This window comes from Pygoscelis adeliae, unplaced genomic scaffold (genome assembly GCF_000699105.1).
Source record: "Pygoscelis adeliae isolate BGI_AS28 unplaced genomic scaffold, ASM69910v1 Scaffold57, whole genome shotgun sequence".
NCBI classification, from domain to species: domain Eukaryota; kingdom Metazoa; phylum Chordata; class Aves; order Sphenisciformes; family Spheniscidae; genus Pygoscelis; species Pygoscelis adeliae.
In genome coordinates this window covers 1,666,810-1,686,485 of record NW_008825615.1, presented here as the reverse complement: position 1 = coordinate 1,686,485, position 19,676 = coordinate 1,666,810, and the positions used below count along the sequence as shown (strand labels likewise).

Sequence of the window (19,676 nt, the reverse complement as noted above, 5' to 3'; positions counted from 1 at the left end):
CAAAATACATGTTTTCCTTTGTGGTTATTGTTAACCATCTTTCTTGCAGTTACAGGATGAAAAACCAGTGGGTTTTAATCTGGTATATGATTACAAACACTTACTTAGATAGGTTTTAGATTTTGACTTTCACATCTGTATTGATATAAGAGAGTCTGAAAAGCAAAAACCTAAGCCTAAAGAAAATAACATTTCTGTGTTTGTGAGAAACAGGAATGTGCTGTTTTAGACAAGATAGGGTTTTCTTCCCTAGAACATAGACTTTGTTTTCTCAGGCATACCTTGTATATAATTTATGAGAGTATTTAGACTGAATATTGGAAGTAGGGTCTTATATTTTCTTCTTGCTTTTCACAGGCTTTGGGGAACCATGAGTTTGATGGAGGTGTGAGCGGATTATTGGATCCTCTTCTTAAAAATGCTACTTTTACAATCCTGAGTGCAAACATTAAGGGGAAAACCCCATTAGGGAATGAAATGATGAAATATGTTTATCCTTTTAAAATAGTACATTTTGACTCAGAATCAGTAGGAATAGTTGGCTACACTACAAAGGAAACTTCTTTTCTTTCACAGCCAGGTATGTTTTCTTTAGTATATAAGTTTATATCCTTTGTTACTATTTTATTACTTGCCCGCTTGTTTGAATCCAAAGATGAGTGTTTTCAGCTGAGAAGTGAGAAGTTTGTTGTTTTATCAGTATTTACTTGTATTATTCAACTTTGTAACTGCCCGATTTTTAAACTGGAGAAGGCTTGTTAACATTAAAAGCCATTTTCATACAGAGCTGAATTATTTAGCATCACTGAATTATCTAAGAATATGAGGTCAGTGAGATTGCAGGAGAGCTGGGGGGCCTTTGGGGTTTTTATTTGTTTGTTGGGTTTTTTAATTTATATTCTTTTCTATTTTATTGTTATTTATCCATTTAAACAAATGTTAAACATGCATACAGCTTGTCTCTAGAGTGAAATGTGTTCAACCCAAGACATTTCTGTGTGTTGGAATTTTGTTCTTGGATGCGTCCATGCGCAAGCCCTAGTAAAAGCAAGGAGAGCTTCATATGTGTTTTTGAAGCAGAAGTTGCCCAAGATGTTTTTAGCCTCTCAAATATTTCCAGAAATTAGACTACAGAAGGAACACCCATTCAGCTTTTACCACAATTGCTTCATTCATGAGTAAAATTAGACTTGATGAGGAAAAAGACTTCTCAATTTCTGACTATTTTTTCCAACATTTAAGTGGTTTTGGTTTGTTGAGGTTTTTTTTTTTTTTTTAGTAAAATGTAATGGTGTATTGGAATGAGAAACACATTTAAATCAGCTGTAGGAGATCTGAGTCACTGCCTGCTCAAAGCTCAGCCCCCCTCTGACAAAATCAGACTTTCTTCCCTGGTTTTTGCAGCAGGGATGCCCTAAGCACCGGTGTAAAACATTTTCCACACTGAAAAAGGACTTCATATTATTACTTCTCTTTCCATTGCTTAGTAATAAAGAAGTAATGCATAGCTTTCTTGAGAAAAGGAATATTCAATACTTTGAGGAAGTATTAGAATATAAAACTGTTCCTTCTGTGCTTTTTAATACCTATGCTGTACGTTTAAACTCTCAGGAAGTGGACATCTGAGGTCAGAATAGACTTCTGTATCTCACTTCTATTTTACAGTGATGTGTTTTTAGAGTCCTTTCTTTGTTTCCCCCAACAAAAAAGAAAATTGATCTGTATTTTGTGTAGGCAATAGAATTTCACCTGTGCTTGAGGGCATGAGGGTAGATATCATCTGACATCACGCTAAGTTTGAAAAATGGACAGCCGGCCAATATTGTTCTTCATTAAGGATTAATAAAATAGATCTCAGCTCTTCTTCCAAACAACAGTGTTGGTGTGGTGAGGTCATCAAATTAACTTTCTTGCGAATAAATATACTAGAGGAAAATCCAGATAGTGTTGGAATGATTCTCTGAAGCATTTAAGTACATTTCCAATAACATCTAGACATCATATTGAATGCCTCAGTATGCTGAGACATTATAACAGAGACCACAACTAGAAAAAACAGTGTTAAAAGGGAAGGCTTGTTAGCTCCATAGATAGAGCTGAAGCAGCCCTAAGCTAAGTATATCCCACAGTTTAATTGAGCAACAAGCAGGGCAAATTCTAGCAGCAACATTTATAGTGCTCAGAGTTTTTATAATTTTTATAATTTTATGCTTTGCCTTCTCAGTGTGTGGAGGAACATTTGAAAATGTGAATTCAGGGTATGTTAATGTAACTCAGTGACTAGATATCACCCGTGACCTAGCAATCCTTCAGACTGATAAAATCATGGCAGAGGTGGGTCGGTGGCAAAATAATTATCAACCTACTTCCTTAATTCAATGAATAAGATACGTTGTGAATTTTAAATTGTGAGTCTGATTTCTTCTACTGTTAAGTCTCAATAACTTCCACACAATTATGAAATTACAACTTGTACTTTTCATAGTCTGCTTAAAACAGCTATCAACATACTTGGACAGAGTATAAAGTCCTTAAACCTCAATGTTTCCATTGTGAAGGAACAGTTATCCTCTGCTGAAGGTACTGTTAATATTACTGTTTGGAAACCATAGGGATGGGGAACCACAATTTATAGATTACAGCCAATTGGCAGTTTTTCTAAAGTTCTCCTCTGTTTTGCTGTATACAGCTCTCTCAGCTGAATGCCCAGCCAGTTTTTCCACGTCCTGCAAGAGCTGTTCGTAACTTGTCACATAGACAGAGTTGTCTGTGTATTTGCTTTGCACTGATAATCCCAGGACCATCTTTCTAGTATTTGACGGTACCAGCTCACTCGCGTTAGTTCTGCAATGATGTTGTAAACCCCACAAAATAGTTAATGTCTTTATCTGTCCTGAGAGATGCTACATACACATTTGGTGCTGTGAAGTAATATATCTCATTTTGTCCACTGTCTTTTCGTATAAGGTGGAAACCCAAAGCTGCTTACTCTGTAACCCTACCAGCGGCAAAATATTTACTAAAACTATCAACTTGGCAGAGTTTTCTAAAATGGAGTTTTAAATTCCATTTTTCCACTTTATTCTGGCTAGCTTGCGTAACATTTTTAACATGCAGCCAGTTCTTTTTCCTTGTTCATTTATAGCACAGTTTGGGTGTTTTATCTGAAACTGTACCCCATCTAAAAAGAGAAGAGGATGTCACATCAGTTCAATGCCTTGAAAGAGAAGTGAAATACTGACACGAGCAATAACTAACACTTAAATAAGCACTTCATTTCAATTCAGATTGTTTTGAAAAATGCGCAGTTGAGTGCTAAGCAGTATATTGCTTTTTGCCTGGTTTCTTAGAGAAATGAGCACTGTGTAATTGCTCTTACAGTCCCCCGCTGTATAACTTTTGAACCTGCCGGCCCATTTCAGCTCAATTGGATCAAGCGCTGAGATGACTAGGATACGAAGCTGTGTGAGATGCCACAGCTCGGTCGTGGAGAGGGGGTGCGGGAAGCCCCTGCAGCCCCCAAGCAGGAATCCCTTTCTGAGGGCGAGGTGGGCAGCAGGCAGTTGCTGGGCGGGTGGGTTGGCAGTGCCACTGCCCGCCCCAGCGCCAGTGGCTGGCTGCATCCGCCCCCCCCCCTGCCGTAACAGTCCCAGGAGAGAGATGGACTTACTGGCATGGGACAGGCCTTGTTTTTCCCCTCATCCTGAAAGGAGGTTTGTTTCTTTTATTATGGATTGAAGATTAATAATAACATGTCTTCAGTGTATGGTGCATTGTAGGCTGCAGTGGCGTAGAAGGGTAACAGAGCTGGTGCTGATGGGGAGACCTTCATTATCGTGGGCCACCTGGCTGCATGCCATGGGAGAAGTCAGCCTGCAGGGAACTAGTCAGCAGCTCGCTCTTGCTCTTCGTTTAGAGAGCTCAGCTCTCTTTACAGAACTGGTCCGCACACCGTAGCTGGTCCATGGGTGGCGAGATGAGCACGTGAAGGGCCTACACTCAAGGAGCATTTCTTGGACTTCCCCTTTTGCCAGTAGCTCTGCATCAGGCCCGGCTTCTGTCAAGCTCAAGGATGTACAAAAAGGGGCTGAAGCCGGTGGCTTCCTTCAGCCTGGAGAAGGAAGGCTAAGGGGGAGCTAAGTGCAGTCTTCCGCTGTCTTAAGGGGGTTTATAGAGAAGACAGGGACAGACTCTTCCCAGAGAGGCACAGAGAAGGGACAAGAAACAATGGGCTCAGTACCACAGGAAATTATGGCGGGACATAAGGAAAAAATTTGTCACAGTAAGAGCAGTTAAGCCATGAAACAGGTTGCCCAGAGATGTTGTGGAATTTCAGCTTGCTTGGACAAGACCCTGAGCATCCTCATCTGGCTTTGAGTTCCTGCTTTGAGTGGGTTTTGGACTAGATGGCCCCCGGAGGTCCCTTCCAGCCTCAATTAACTTACGATTCTTTGATTCCAAGAAGAGGTCCACAGGAAGAAAATGTGGGGATGCACTGCACAATTCACTCGGTAATGTGCAGTACAGAGATTCCCTCTGGCAGTAACAGAACTATTCAATGGGTGTGGTGGTGAACCAAGTCATGTAACCCTCTTTTATCTCTTCCATTGTAGCAACTTCCTCTTCATTTCCTGAGACATTTTGCACTCGATTGTGAATTCGTTTCACTCCTCCCTTTGTTATGAAATAAAGTACATCTTTTGACTTTAAAGGCGTGTTTCAAAATGGTTTGATCAAAAAACTCTGCATGAAGGAGAGGAATTAGATAAAGGGGAAATTGGTAGAAATGTTCCTCGGTTGTCTTCACCGGAAGGTTTCAGATTACAGTTTGTTGACTTTATTCTTAAACTCTATTCTTAAAACTTCATCAAATAAATTAGCCTCTTACATAGGAAGTCCTTTTGCGCAACCCAAAACACCGTGCCCAGGATAAAAGTGCATGTTTGTCTAGTGCTCTTGTAACTGTTTGTCATGTTAGAATAATTTCAGTGGGCACAGAAACCTTGCAGAAAGATTGCGAGTTTCCCAACATTGTGGTCCGGAAAAGGTTTCTCCTCTCCAGACTTTCTGTTCTTTATGTTCTCGTTTCAGGATGGTAGGTCAGTTGTGTGCTGTGCTGTATTGATATTACTGAGAGTGGTTCACATTAGGTGAGATAATTTGTGTAAAAAGGCAATTCAGAGTGTAGTGCAGGACTTTGAAGAAGCTGCTGTTTAAAGCCTTGGAGGGGGTGGAGAACGAGATGAGTGTGGAGTAAAAAGATATTTAACTCGGGAGGAGGTAGAAGATCTCAAAGAAATATAATTTGGGAAGGAAAAAAGCTTTATAGTACATTACAAGTGTTTATACTCAAACACTTACTGACATATTTATTTTCCTTTCTCTAGTTAAATAATAAAAGCCATTCAATTTTTGATCCCATAATTGGTGTCACTGGAGTTTTTTTATGGAGTTACAACTTGTTTAGTATAGGCAAGTGCATACAGCTCAGTGCAGGAATGTTGTATTAGTCCAAGCCCACAGATGCTCCTGAGAGACTGGAGAACATCAGATCAGATCAGGAGCTTGAACCAACTAAGGGTATTTGAAAGCCACTGACATTCAAAGTCCCATTAATTATACAAAATAGTATCCAATATCAACTACTTTTTTTTTTTTTAACTAGTAATTAAGGTACTTTGTAAGTACATTCATGTTTGTTCTTTTTTGTTTTAAGGGGATGATATAATCTTTGAAGATGAAATTGAAGCATTGCAAGTGCAAGTGAATGAACTTACTGCTATGGGAGTGAACAAAATAATTGCACTAGGACATTCTGGTTTTACTGTGGACAAAAATATTGCCCAAAAAGTGAAAGGAGTGGATGTTGTAGTTGGAGGACATACAAACACATTTCTCTATACAGGTATTTTACTTCTTACTAAAATGTTGCTTCTAAAGCAAAGCTGAAACTGTTTCTCTTTAAACTGGGAGAACTTCCACAAATACAGTTTACTGCTGGCTGTACTGGGCCAGATTCATAGCTGATACCTATCCATAACTTCCATGGAAGAAACTAATTTAAAACAGCCTGCGAGCAAGAAGTGCCCTAACTCACTGAAAGGTTCCTTAATACTGTGGATGTTCAAGGTGACCTATACAAAGCAGGACAGAGGAACAAAGGTAGTAATACTGGTAAATTACTGCCAAACATATTGTACCTGTTTCAAGCTCACACATATAAAGGAGTAAATAAGATGTTTACATTTAAACTTGCGTGTCGCTTAACAAAAAAAATTAGTCATATAAGACTTCAAAAGTGATACCGATGTTTATTTTCCACAGAATCTGATTCTGTATTCATAGGTCTCCATTAGCCCTGCCATTAAAAAACTTCTCCCAAGTTGCCTCTGTCTTTTTCAGTACCTCTTTTAATCTCTGACTTTGCTCTTCTTTTCCCTAGAGGTAGACATCATTCCAGAGATAAACACTGTTGATCTGATTTCTTCCGCAGCAACGCTACTTTAGGCAAAACCTGCCATCAGCAGCTTCTCCAGTGCTGCTACCTTCCCTGTGCTGGTGTGTAAGGACACAAGTAAAAGAAAGGCTGGGGTTTTTTTAAACCATCAAAGATAGCTCATTAAATTTAGCAGAAACTTCATTAACTGTTTGAGACTATAACAGGAACTTTCTGTAATTTTCAGCAAAATTTCCCTTGTGCCCTAGTCACAGGGATAGCACCACGTACCCTGGGACCTTAACCACTTAAAGGTTTTGTGCTGTCCATTTCATCCTCTCCCTACTCATCTCCTCTCACTTTCTCATGCCTTTTTTGTCTCATCCGGGCTCTCACCTTTTACTAGCCCACTTGTTAAAGAGAAACAATTGCACGCTAGAGTTATAAATTAAACAGTTTGGAATATATCTTGAATTTGGCCTCAGGGAATAACTTTGATCACTAAGCTGGAGCCACAAAGCATTTACACACCTACTTACAAGTCAGAGGCCGCAAACACTTAGCACAGGGGTGCAGTAGCAAAGTGGCCAAACTGGAACAGATGACAGGACCGTCCATCCCAACATGCCACATCTGTGGAGGTGATTTGACTGCGGGGTAAAACATCTGTGTCAGTATGTGTGTGTCTATGTGTAAGCCTATAAGCTCTCATTTAGATCCAGAGACGTAATCAGTAACTGGCAGCAGAATTTGGGAGAATGTTTCAGCTCAGTCTAAGTGGAGATGTACCAGCTGGTCAGCTGAATCTCTGGCTGTCATGGGAGTTGAGAGACATACTGCCCATGCCGACACCTCCATAGAGATATCTTAATATAAGGGCCTAATCTTGGACTAGTCCAACCTATCTGTCTCTAAGACATTTGCAAATCTCCGGTTTATCCACAGATTATGTGGCAAATGTTGTCTTGACTTGTTCAGGTGTGCTTTGAGTTTGTAGAACTGATTCAAACAGTAACGGTAGTTTTAGGTTAGAGCATTTCAGTTTCTGGTTTTCATCAGAAAGGATGTTCTGAGAATGTAGTCTGTTGGCTAAAACAAGGTAAGAAAATAGGAAAGTGTTACAGGCTCTTCAGTTACCCAGTATGAATTTGTGCATTTGTAATGAAACAGCATCTCATACTTCGACTGAGATGTGTGCATGAATTCTAGTGCTGTTTTCTTTGAGGATAAGATGCACTGAAGTGCCTTTTCATTTCAGAAGGAACACATCTATCTTACAATGGGATAATGTCGTAGTGATAATTAATCCTGCAAGAAAGTATCAGTATCAGAAAGTATTTCTTCAGAAAGCAAGAAATGAATAAGGCTCTGGACAAGCACTTAACCACGCACAGCTGATGTAAACTAAAATGATGACCAGAAAGCATAACTTCCTCTTGCTAATACTCTGTTCATTTGAGGACTACTCAAGGGCAAGAGACAAAACTGATTCCTTTTTCAGTTGCAAAAACCCAAAGCCACTTTTGCATGCATAAATCCTGCAGGGTTCTCATTAGCTACAGGATTTCTTAATTTCTTCCCAAAATAAATATCGAATAGTGAAGATGCACCGCCAAAAAAACAACTCTGTCGGCCAGGCTGAAAGTAGAAAAACTAGTTCTCTGGTAAATTTGGTTCAGCTTGTAGTCTGTTACAGCCGTTCTTCCTGGACAAGAGGAGGGATTAAAGATAAATATGAATCATATTGGAGTTCTAGGAGGAACGTTTGTCGTGCTGCTTATCGCAGGACTTCATATTACGTAAACAACTGTAAATGGAAGGAAACCAGTTGTTCTGTGAGCAGGGGAAGTGAAGAGCCTGCTTTCCTCTGGATCCATGTCCTCTACGCCTGCTCCCCCATGCCCCCGCCCCACCGGCACCCCAGCTCTCACTGACACATGGATGGGAAATGCCGCTGGCTTCGGGGCAGGAGCGAGCAGCGGGCTTTGAGGGGGCTCTGCAGTGGGGCCTGTCGCGCAGCACATGATGCCTCTCGGAGCTGCCCGACCATGGTCTTTGCTGACGGTGGGGTGGAAATACTGACAGGAATAACAGGGGGGTGTGCTACTACTCAGACAATATTGTCAAGGAGACAGGGAGAAGGCTGGTGCCCTTGAGACAAGAGCTGTACTGTGTAGTTTTCTTTGCCATTTCCTCCCCTGCGTGGTTTCTAAATGCTGTGGTAGCCAATGCCGACTGAGCTGAGATCTCTTTTCTCTGTAAATGCCTTGCTTTAATCTATCTGTTTCCAAGCCCTACATCTAATCACCCTTCAAACTTTGTAGGTTGATAAGAGTTTTAAATCCATGACCACATAACTCTAATGCTAATGAAGTTTGCTTTTGCAGGGGGTTTGCAGGCTGTCTGAAATTTTGGAGGCTAAGTTTGGTGTAGTAAAAAAAAATCAGTTGGGTGTATGCACACATTCACGGAACTGCTTGTAGGTATTCTGACTGCATATTATCAATAAAAATAGTTTAGACCTTTTCATATCAAGAAGTCCTATGTATGTTTTACTAACATTCTCATTTTCTATCTGATGCAGAATAATGTAGTGTGAAGGCTTAACAATAAACTTTTCAGGCAGAGGCTAGTATGTGTGCATTACTGAGAGGTTTACATTGAAATAATTGGAATGAAAAGTTCCTTTGTTGCTATTGTGACATGATGTCATGGAGGAGTGTGCTGTCACAACTTAAAAAACACTGTGGCAGTTACTAGAGCTCGTGTCCTGAAAACAACATTGTCTCTTATGAAATAACATAACTGAACAATCATCAAGTGTGTGCTTGTCATCTGATACGTTCATTGTTGTTTCCACTTAATATCCAATTTGTTTTTTTTAAGGCTGAGAAACATTTGAAATGTCGTTCTAATAATTCCTTGAAGGTCACATGAGCTGAAGACCCGCTTTACATGCTTGTTTCGCGCAGGCACCCCACCCTCTACTGAACAGCCAGCTGGCCCGTATCCATTCATGGTTGACTCAGACGACGGGAGGAAGGTGCCAGTTGTACAAGCTTATGCTTATGGAAAATATCTTGGTTACTTAAATGTTACATTTGACAAGAAAGGAAATGTAGTTGAAGCAGTTGGAAACCCCATTCTGCTGGACAGCAGTGTTCCTGAAGGTATGTGGACTAGACGTTTGAATTTGCCTGCAGCATTCTACTACAATTCAAGCGTCATTATGGTACATACACAGTACAGTGTCGCAGAAGAATTCAGCTTTCTTCCTGAGCTTGCAGTGCTCTTTGGTGTAGGGTTCAGGCTGTGTTACAGTTGTGCCCATTTGCCTCGATTTCTCTTTCTGAACAGCAGCCTTTGAATATGCACAAATTCAGTGTATGTTTTTGTCTATTTAAAATCACTGGAAGTCTTTTTGTAGGAACTCGGGTGATACATTACCTTACCGTTCAGCAGAGCCCGCTTTAGCTAGCCCTGTAATTATGATTTAAAAGATTATGAGGACTAATTTACACTGTTTTGCCAGGGGCTGGGTTCTTCAGAACAGAGATTAGGGCAATATAGGAAAGTGGACATGTTCCAGAAAAAAATTGGCATACTCTGGCAATGCGCAAATAGAATATACAAACCCGACAGCTTCTTGTTTTCCATACTGAGTGTGTTCAACGTTTCAGCTCTGAAACATTTAAAGAACTGGGAAGAGAGTCGTGCTGTTGCTTTCTGTTCGTAACTCTGTCCGAGCTCTGTTGCCTGCTTTTTGTCGTCTCTGGGATTACCCGGTGCTGGTTCTCTAGGCTTTGTTTCTTGTCCAGTGTTTGCTGTATGAAGCTCTGAGCTTTTATCAGACTTTCTAGGTTCTACCAGAGTATTTATAAAATAAAGCCTTTAAAAATGATGTGTTCATAGATATTCTTATTTACTATGTTATTCTCAGTGACCTATTAATGTAATGAGATGATGTAAAGAGACTTTACATTCTCTCTCTGATGTCAGTAAAAGTAAAAATTCGGATACATAGGTGTTCTCATTTTATAAATGTTGCTGTTGCTGACAGTTACATGGCAAATTGCTTAAAACTAATAGCTGATATAAAACAGTTGTGACATTATCTGTCTGTATATACAAGTATCTTTGTATCGTTTTTTTTTTCCTGAAAGAATTAGATTTGCACCTGGCAGACAGAGGTGCATAGAGAATTAATTTCTACAAAGGGTTTATTCCTTGACATTGATATTTGAGCTAGTATTCCTTTTAGCACTACGTTAAAAGGGGAAGAAGCTAGAATTAGAAAAAAAAAAAAGATACGATGTCAAATAAAGACCAAGCTCACTTCTATATTAAAAATTCTTGTATAGAAGCTCTCATCTGTCAAGGTAGGTGCTAGAAACCCCATCGGTCTAAGGTTAGAACAGGATGGGGCAGAAATATTTTTAAGTGTTATAGAGGAGATGACCTTGCTGTGGCACAGGAATAGCTTGTTCACTTGATTGTCCCATCCTGCCTGCTCCCTTTACAGGCTTTGACGTGAGTAGATGTCATGTTGCTTGAAGAGCCTTTAGGGAAAGTGTAGCGTTTTAGAATCATGAACAGCAGGGTTTTTTCTCTAAGCTTTGTATTCACTGAAGTGTCATTAATATGAGATACATGCGATGCTTATTTTACACTTTTATACTACTTTATAGATGAGCACATTAAAGAAGAAGTGGAAAAATGGAGGAAAAACCTGGGGAATTATTCTAAAGAGATTGGAAAAACTAGTGTTTACCTGAACGGTACAAGCCAAGCGTGCCGTTTCCAAGAATGTAACATGGGAAATTTGCTTTGTGATGCTGTGGTAAGACGTTGCCACCGCAGGTGGCAATCACATCTAAGTGTTACTCCAGAGCTATCAGGTGAAATGCTCCCAGGCTCTGAACTATCAGCGTACGGGCTCTGTGCTGCTTTCCAGCACCGTAACATCTAGTGCGTCCCTAGAAAGATCTGGCAGAAGCAAGCCTATAATGAATCTTGCTGTATAGAGTAAGGAGCGGCTTATTCTTTGCATATATCCTCATATAGAGAACGGCTTGTTCGCAGCTGTCTCTGAAGCTGCAGTTTTAAGAGAGACAGCCATCTGATCTACGAGCCCATTCCTCAAGCAAGGAGGAGAACTCAGCTCCTCTGCCCCTCTCCTGCCCTGCTACCGGTCCCCTGCTCACGGCACTTACCTTCTGCCCCGTCATTACTCACTGGGCTCTGCTGTCACCCTTTTTTAATGCACTAGCCCAGAAAAAAAAAAAAATCCTGGGTAGTTTTCTGCTGAATTGTCCAAAAGATGCCAGCTGAAGCGAAGGAGGTGTAAAGGCCATACATACAGCCAGGCGCGGAAGAGGTAAAAGCTCCCAGCACGCCAGCCCAGAGGGAGCCACTGGCCCCTGCTGCATCCTGACAGGTATCGCTGGGCTTTAGCAGTCACGGAACACCAGAAGGTCTCTTTACGAGAAGTCACTTCCAGTTTTTAAACTAGCTGGTTTGGATTGTTTTCCTCTCCCACCGCAGCACCATTTCCCTTGGATGCTCCAGGGAATAACGTTCACTAATGTGACTGTTTCCAGAAAATCAGCTGCCATAAATGTTCTGCAGCATTGCCACAGTCAGGAGCCAATTAATAACCATGAGTTTTCATTTAGCTATGGCCCCAAAGCTATTTATCCAGTGTATGTGATTGCTTCTATTGTAATCCTTAAAAAAATTCTTAGTTCGCAGGTTAATTTCCAAATTAGATTAAGATTTGGGAATTCTGCATACAGTTCTACTAAAATTGCAGCGCCTCGCTCTTTCTTCCTGCTAGACTTTTTTATATTTCTATTTGAAAAATGTGATCAAATGCTTTGGCACTTTTGAAGCGTAATGAAAGTAACTCTGTAATCTTTCAGAAGTCTGTAGATTTTCTTGCTATGCATTTTGTCTTGAGAGGTCAAATTCTACTTTAGTTAAATCGATGTCTCTAGACAACCATCTGCAGTCATCAGTAGATACATGGATTACCCTTCATGTTCTTTGCCTTACCAGTTCTACACTTGCTTTCCTGTCTGCTGCCGTGCATTCATGGGTATGAAGGTAAAAAACAGACCTGCCTGCTCCATGGGCAACATACTAAAGTTGTCGTGGGAAATGTGGAGTCTGAGAAATGTGGAAGATATTGATTGATTTGTACTGGGTCAAAACAGAGGTCCATTAAGTTCAGTGATGCTTCTCCAACAGTAGCCCAAAATCTCAGAATAAAAGGTTGACAGACCCAGATGGCATTTCACAGAGGACTTTAAAGGAACACAAATGCGAAATGGCTGTGAAATTGCTAACATCAGTGTGTGAGCTCTTGTTTTAAACTGCCTCTGTGCTCAGGACTGGACAGCAGCAAGCGCAGTACCACAATTTAAAAATACTTCTGTGGGGAACTGAGGAATTACAGATTTGTAATCCTGATATCTGCTCCAGGCAAATTAGTAAATTAGGGGGTACAGTTCAGACTGAAATCAGCAAACAGAAATAAATCCATTCATTGATTAAGTATGAGTTACGAACTTAGGAGTATCTCATGGATCTGGCTATAGGGAATAACTTTGATGACTAAGCTGGAGCCTCAAAGGATTTACACAGCTACAAGTCAGAGGCCGCAAACACTTAGCATAGGGGTGCAGCAGAGAAGTGGCCAAACTGCAACAGAGGACAGGACCGTCCCTCCCAACATCTTGTCTCCAATTTTTGGGTGTGTGGGAGAGCGCGGCGCCCGGGACAAGCCTGTGGAGACGCTGTGCTCAAATCTGTCCCCGTCTCCCACCAGCCTGCAGCTCAGGGACTTCCCAAGCCAGAAGTGGCGTCTTGGTATTTACTAGCTCCCACTGGAACTTGTCTTCCCTGAACTTGCCCCATCTCCCCTTGAACCCCTTCAGCCTTCACAACAGCCGGTGGTAGGGCGTTCCACCGCTGACCTGCACGTCCTGCAGAGACCTTGGTCTTTTGTCTGTGTGCAGCCTGCTGCCCGCTGGCGGGATGCCTGCTGGAGGCCAAGGAATAGCCCTTGCGCCGGAACACTCGGTCCCTGTCCACCTTCTTCACACCACTCATGATTTTATAGGCTTCTCAAATATTTTCCTTCCGTTGTCTCTTTACCAGGTCAGACAGTCCGAGCCTACATCATCATTCTGTGTCTTTGACCATCCTTGTCACCCCTCTCTGAATCTTCCTAAGTTTTTCGTCATTCTTCAAATGAGAAAACACACCGATTCCTACCCAGCCTCCACACGTCCCTCTTGATTTTATAGACTTCTGTCATGTCCTTCCTGTATTTCTGTCTTTGTGAGACGGAAGAGTCATAACCGTAGTCATTCCTGTATGGAAATCAGTCCATCCCTTCCGTTACCCTTGTTTCTTTTCTCAACCTTTTCCTGTTCTACTCAGTAATTTCTGAAGATTAACACTGCAGGCTTATCATCCTTACGCAACTGAGTAAGTCCCTGGTCTCCGTTTTCTTTACTACTTAGGATGTCTCAAGCAAATATTATCTTGTCCTTGCAACTTGCTTTTGTCAGAGTTTTGCTACTGTTGGAGATCCAATACTGTACAGAGTAGACTTTTGGTTCTCACTTGATACGCCGGTTTCCTGTTCCTCCACTCTTCTACATCTTTCTAGTTTGCCAAGACCATTCCAAATATTAAAGATCAATCTCAGAGAAGCTGAAAAATCTTAATTCCCTAAAATGTACAACAAGAGCTAGATTAATTTATACATTCCCCTATGTGTTTTTAATGTACCTTATTTAAGGTCCTCTTCACTTCCCAATTCTCCAAACACGCTCAAATAATTTGTCTTTATCACAGTGGTTGGAATCAAAAAATCATCCTTCCTTTTTTCAGCTGGCCTGCCCTGGTCATGTCATACACACACAGACTATGGGAGAGTCTAAGAGTTCATTCCAGAAAAAGGCAAATATTTTTCTTGTTAAAAGCTTAAAAAAAGCAAAATAGTTACTGTAATGTTTTTTGCCGTGTTCTGTAACAATTCAGCATTTTGCAGTGGGGCTGAATGTAATGTCAAAGATGATATAAAACCTTTCTGTCTCTTTTCAGTCTCAGATTGTATTGGGTGTAAATTTCCAGAGCCTAGACTAAGTGAAGATTAAAAATGAGTTTAAACATTTTCCTTCGGTAGCTTTACGAGAATGTCAGGCATCCGGATAGAAAGTCATGGAACCATGTTTCAATGTGCATCCTGAACGGAGGCGGGATACGGTCACCCATTGATGAACAGAGCACTAACGGTACGTAGAATTACAAGCTGAATAACAACTTTGTCAAGAAGGAGGAATCAAGTTATTATGCAAGCCTGAACCCAGTGTTAGGGATGGGCTTGTTTTGATGGGATTTGCACAGCGTTTGGACGCGATTTCAAACTTTCTCATAATGGTTATCCACCGTGAGAGCACAACTGCACTCAGGCTGACATTAATAGAAGTTACTAGCATTGTTTGTACACAGTGCTTTTTATAATTTCCCTCTCTCCTTGCTGCCTTGGAACAAAGACAGACAGTGGATATTCTTCACCTCCTACTATAGAGGGTCACATGGTGTGGTCGCTGGGAGCCTTCTGTAGTCTGCTGTCAAATAAGTGAATTCTAGGGTTTTCTGAACGGTAAGGTTTTGCAGTTTTTATTTTCCTGATATCACATAAATGAAAACTGAAAACAAACACCTTTTTCTGTTTAGCTAAGTCTTTCTGTAGGACTACATGAGTAAATCTTAAGCAATTGGAAAAATTGCCTGAATGACTTAGTAAGAATATCTGTTTTTCTTCATCTTAGGTTGGTCATTTGTAGTCTCTTTTAGTAGAGTTACTTGAATAGCAATACATGCAGTACATCAAACTCGGATTTGTCGGTCTTGATACGTGTTGGATGATAAAGACGCAGGTTCTTTGGTTTGGATGTGATCCTCACCTCTGCTGGCCCTCATTTTCTCCAACTGTATTTGCCACGTTCCTTGTCAAAAATGTACTGTTAAACAATCCTAAAATAATATTGTAGACTTAAAAAAAAATTAACGTAAACAAAGTCTCATTCCCCCAGGTAGCATTACTGTGGAAGATTTGCTGTCTGTTTTGCCATTTGGAGGTCGTTTTGATTTGGTAAGGGTGAAAGGCTCCACTCTGAAAGAAGCTTTTGAGCACAGTGTGCACAGATACGGGAGAGGAAGCGGAGAGCTGCTGCAGGTCGGAGGTATGTTTTCTTCCTTCCTCGTCTCCGTTTTCCAAGCCAGCCAACCCTTCTGTTGGCCTTGTTTGTATTACACCTGGAAAACACTTTAAGAATGGAAATCAAGTTGGCCATACATCCTAGCTCTGTGCCTCACACGTGCCAGCTAACTGACACTGTTTATCCTCCATATGTTTAATTGAGCCGCTGCAGCACACAGGCCCTCGCTGTTCCCTTCAGCAGAGACAGGAATCCCAGCTGGTTCAGTAACGCGTAATGGTGGCAGTTTAACACTTCAGTTAACTACAGGAAGATATAATTCAGCATAGCTGTAACACAGTAATCGCTACAACAAACTCCTCTTTGCAGTTCTTCACTAGCAGCCTACCTGAGACCCCAGACTGGACGTCTCTGCCCGTTACTGACAAAGTTCAGTTTATCAAAATCATTTTGTGCCATTGTCTAATGATTGCTGACAGTTTTAGAGTTAGTCCAAGTGAGCTATGGAATTGCTCCAGTGAATTTCTAAATATTTTAGGGATGAACAGTTAATATTAAAAACATATGCATTTCTTGAATTGCAGCTGCCCATATATTTATCCAAATGTGTACTAGGCTACAGGCATACTTATTCCTGGTCTCTCCGTGACGCAGTGCGGATTTTATTGTTTATTTAGCAGAAAAGCTAAACTTCAAGGGCAGGGGCTGAGGGATTTTCCCCAGCTCCGTGCCTCTCCCCCCACATAGCCTGGCGATGGAGCCACATCCCTGCCGTGCAATCTAGAGCCCCCACATGCCAAGGACACAACCCACGTCTCGCACACGAGGCAAGTGCTTTCACAAGTTACCACGTTCTTGGGTATCGTAAGGTAAAGCAGCAGCAGCCCTTCCGCTTGCTACCTTCTCACAGAAGAAGAAGATAACTAGTAGCTCTGGAAAGGGTTCAGGAGAGAAGATCCAGAGCAGGAAGAGCGCCAGGGTTGGAAGAGCCTCTGTGCTTTGGCCTAGCTTTAAATGGCTTCCTGATCAGCAAATTCTTGGCAATGCTTTTCTGGGGGCCTAATTCTCCCCAGGCTTTGACTGAGGAAGGCTCACAACTAGAAACGTTACTTCCCCCACAGCAAATAGAAACCGCAGCGTTCAGCCCTGGCCTGGCTTTCTTTTTTCAGGACAGTACTTATTATCCATAATAGCTGCTAAGTGAGGGGCGCTGGCTGGCTTTGAAAGAAGTCATGTCAGCCAACAAGACAGCGGAATGAGAAAGCGCATGACTACAGAAATAAGGGGAGGTATTTTTATCTTGCAGTATCCTAATCCCAAGACTAGTAATTTCCTTCTGTGGACTGGTGACAAGAAGAGAACAGTCGATAAGTAACTGGGGTGGGACAATACTTCAGCAATTCTCTAATCTCGTGAATTTTCCTGGGTAAAAGTTGATTATTGTGCAAAGAAAACAGGACATTAACTGGTCTCACTCAGAACAATATAACCTCAGTCACAGAAGCCAACGTAAAGAATCCGTTGAAAATGGTGGAGGATGCTGCTTCTAGCCCTGTATGTTCAATAGGCACTGCATAAAGTGGCATTCAAACGTATTTTCGTAGGCATCCATGTGGTCTATGATCTCTCCAGAGCCCCAGGAAGCCGAGTTGTTAGCTTAGAAGTGCTTTGCACAGCCTGCCGAGTCCCAGCCTACGTCCCACTCCAGATGGATGAAATATACAATGTGACTCTTCCATCCTATATGTTATTTGGAGGAGACGGCTATCATATGCTGAAAGACAAAAATCTGGGATACAGTAAAGGTAAGTATGGGCACCAACAGGGTAGCAGACAAACAATTCCTAAAAGTTGAAAGATCTTTTTATAGTATAAGTCTCAGATTTTCTGCTTTTATTGGATAGATTAAATTTGCTTCTGTCTGACTGCTCTGGATTGCTAGTTTTCGTTGTAGCCAGCAACTATGTTCTTTTTCAGTTAAATCACAGCAGTTTCAAAGAGAAACTGAGCCTTATCAATTCAGCACTGCTTGGAGAGCAGTTCTGAGATCATGATAAACCAGAAAAAAAGCAAAAACCGCACTACAGAGAGTACATATTACGTGTACTACCTTGCACTTGTACTCATTACTAAACAATGCATCAAAAAGAAAGGTACTATTTTCTTTAGACTTTAAATTTCCACTGTATAGAAGTATTTGCAAAGACAGAACCGTCACCTCTGCTACTGAAGGACATGCAGCTCAGGCGACCAACACAGAGGGCGAGGGGAAAGGTGCCGACTTGCTCTGTGGGAATTGGCCTGCCCCTCCGACAGCAGCGGGACTCTCAGGAGTTCTGCAGGCAGCAGCAGGCGGGGTGCTGACAGACGCCACGCTGGAGAGGTAGAAAGGAAGTGCTTTACGATGCCGTCTTAAGATCCTCTGAAGTTGCATGCAAACTGTTAGAAATTCAGCATTCATTCAACTGACATGTACATCTTTTAGGACAAAGGGAAACCTGAAAAATTTTTTGAGATTAAAATTCATCATTTCTGAAAAGACAAAAAGGATGTAGTGCTGTATTTTAAAAAAAAAAAAAAAGTCTTTTCTAGGAGCACATCTACATCTTGCAGAACTTTAATGTCATATGTTCTGCTTCTGGATGGTAAAAGCATGCTTTTACCAAAAAAATTTTCCTTCTGGACCTTTGTTGCAGACTACTTTTTTGGTTCTACAGGATATTTCGATTTAAAATTGATTCTCACAAGCAGGGTTGGTGTTCTAAATCAAATTCAGCCTACAGCTTGTCAATTTGGTGGGGCTGTAGTTTTCAGTAAATATCTGTGTATGCAGAAATAAATTTACATAGAGAGAAATCATTAGGAATAACGAAAGGGAACAACTTGAAAGGTTCTGGTAAAGTCTCCCAGTAGAGCAGAGGGGCAAAACTGTAATTACTCTTAAGATGGAGGTGTTGCCCTTTAGGATTGCAAGAGCTTGGATCAGAAGGGGCTCGCGACATGGTTGGCAGCAGTGACTGAAGAGGGTCTCCCACTGTAGAAAATCCACATCATACGTTGTGTGCACGCAGCAGCAGCACACAGACTAGAAATTCTCCCCCACCCCCCAAAAAAAGTAAAGTTAAATTTGAAAAAGTGTAAGCGGTAGCTTTGCCAGATCTATAGCACTCTACCTCAAACAGGTGGGAGACTGTCTCAATCTACCTAAATCTGACTAGAGGTTACCATTGTAACAGATGCAAAACAAACACAAGAGTACCAGACGATGCAAAAATAGTTCTTTTTTTGGTAAAATACGAGCTGCTAACCAAAAATTCTGACTACAAACCACCACCGACATTTTATCTGTGCACAAGAATCAACTCTCCACACCCCTACGCTGTCTTAATGTGTACCGATTCAGAATGGCAAACCATAGAAAACAGTTTGCTTTAAGACTTGAGCTAAAACTACTATTTTAGACAGGTTCTTAAATTTTGGTTCAGAGCTTGGCTTCCGCAGAGAACACCGTACCTTTGTTCGTTTGTTTAGGTGAACCTGATACTGAGGTGGTTTCCCGTTACCTCCAGCGAATGAAGAGAGTTTACCCAGCAGTTGAAGGTCGAATAAAGTTTTCTTCTGGAAGTCTTACTGAAGGAAGCCTTACCCTCATTTCTGTGTTGTTCACTGTAACACTCTTGCATACTTGATTTCTGCTCGCAGTGTTTTCGTTTGGAGGAAGGCAAGAGGAGCGATGATGCTGATGAAGGGAAATGAGAACTGTTTTCTTTTCTTACACCTTAAAATGAATGAGTATTTAGGTTTCTGCACGTCGTCAGTGAACGGCACAAGCAATCGTCTTTAATCTGGTCGTCATTGAAGCACACTGTGCAGAATGAGCGGGCAGAATTCACGACTCCTCTTAGTTTGAATCAGCAGGTACCCGCAATTCAGTTTGAGGTTTCAAGCAGCGAAGTTCCAGTGAATAGTAATGCTCCATCATGAAACAACCACTCACCGAAATG

The 19,676-nt window shown here is 41.4% G+C and overlaps 1 protein-coding gene across 1 annotated transcript; it reads left to right on the top strand.

The window, feature by feature from the left end:
- Window positions 1-295: 295 nt before the first annotated feature.
- On the top strand, window positions 296-19,361 carry NT5E (5'-nucleotidase, ecto (CD73)). The gene is given in 9 exon segments (XM_009333109.1): window positions 296-350; window positions 353-580; window positions 5,717-5,905; window positions 9,409-9,606; window positions 11,125-11,276; window positions 14,634-14,742; window positions 15,547-15,696; window positions 17,277-17,477; window positions 19,204-19,361. Coding segments are annotated over 9 exon segments (1,440 nt in total).
- Window positions 19,362-19,676: the final 315 nt, after the last annotated feature.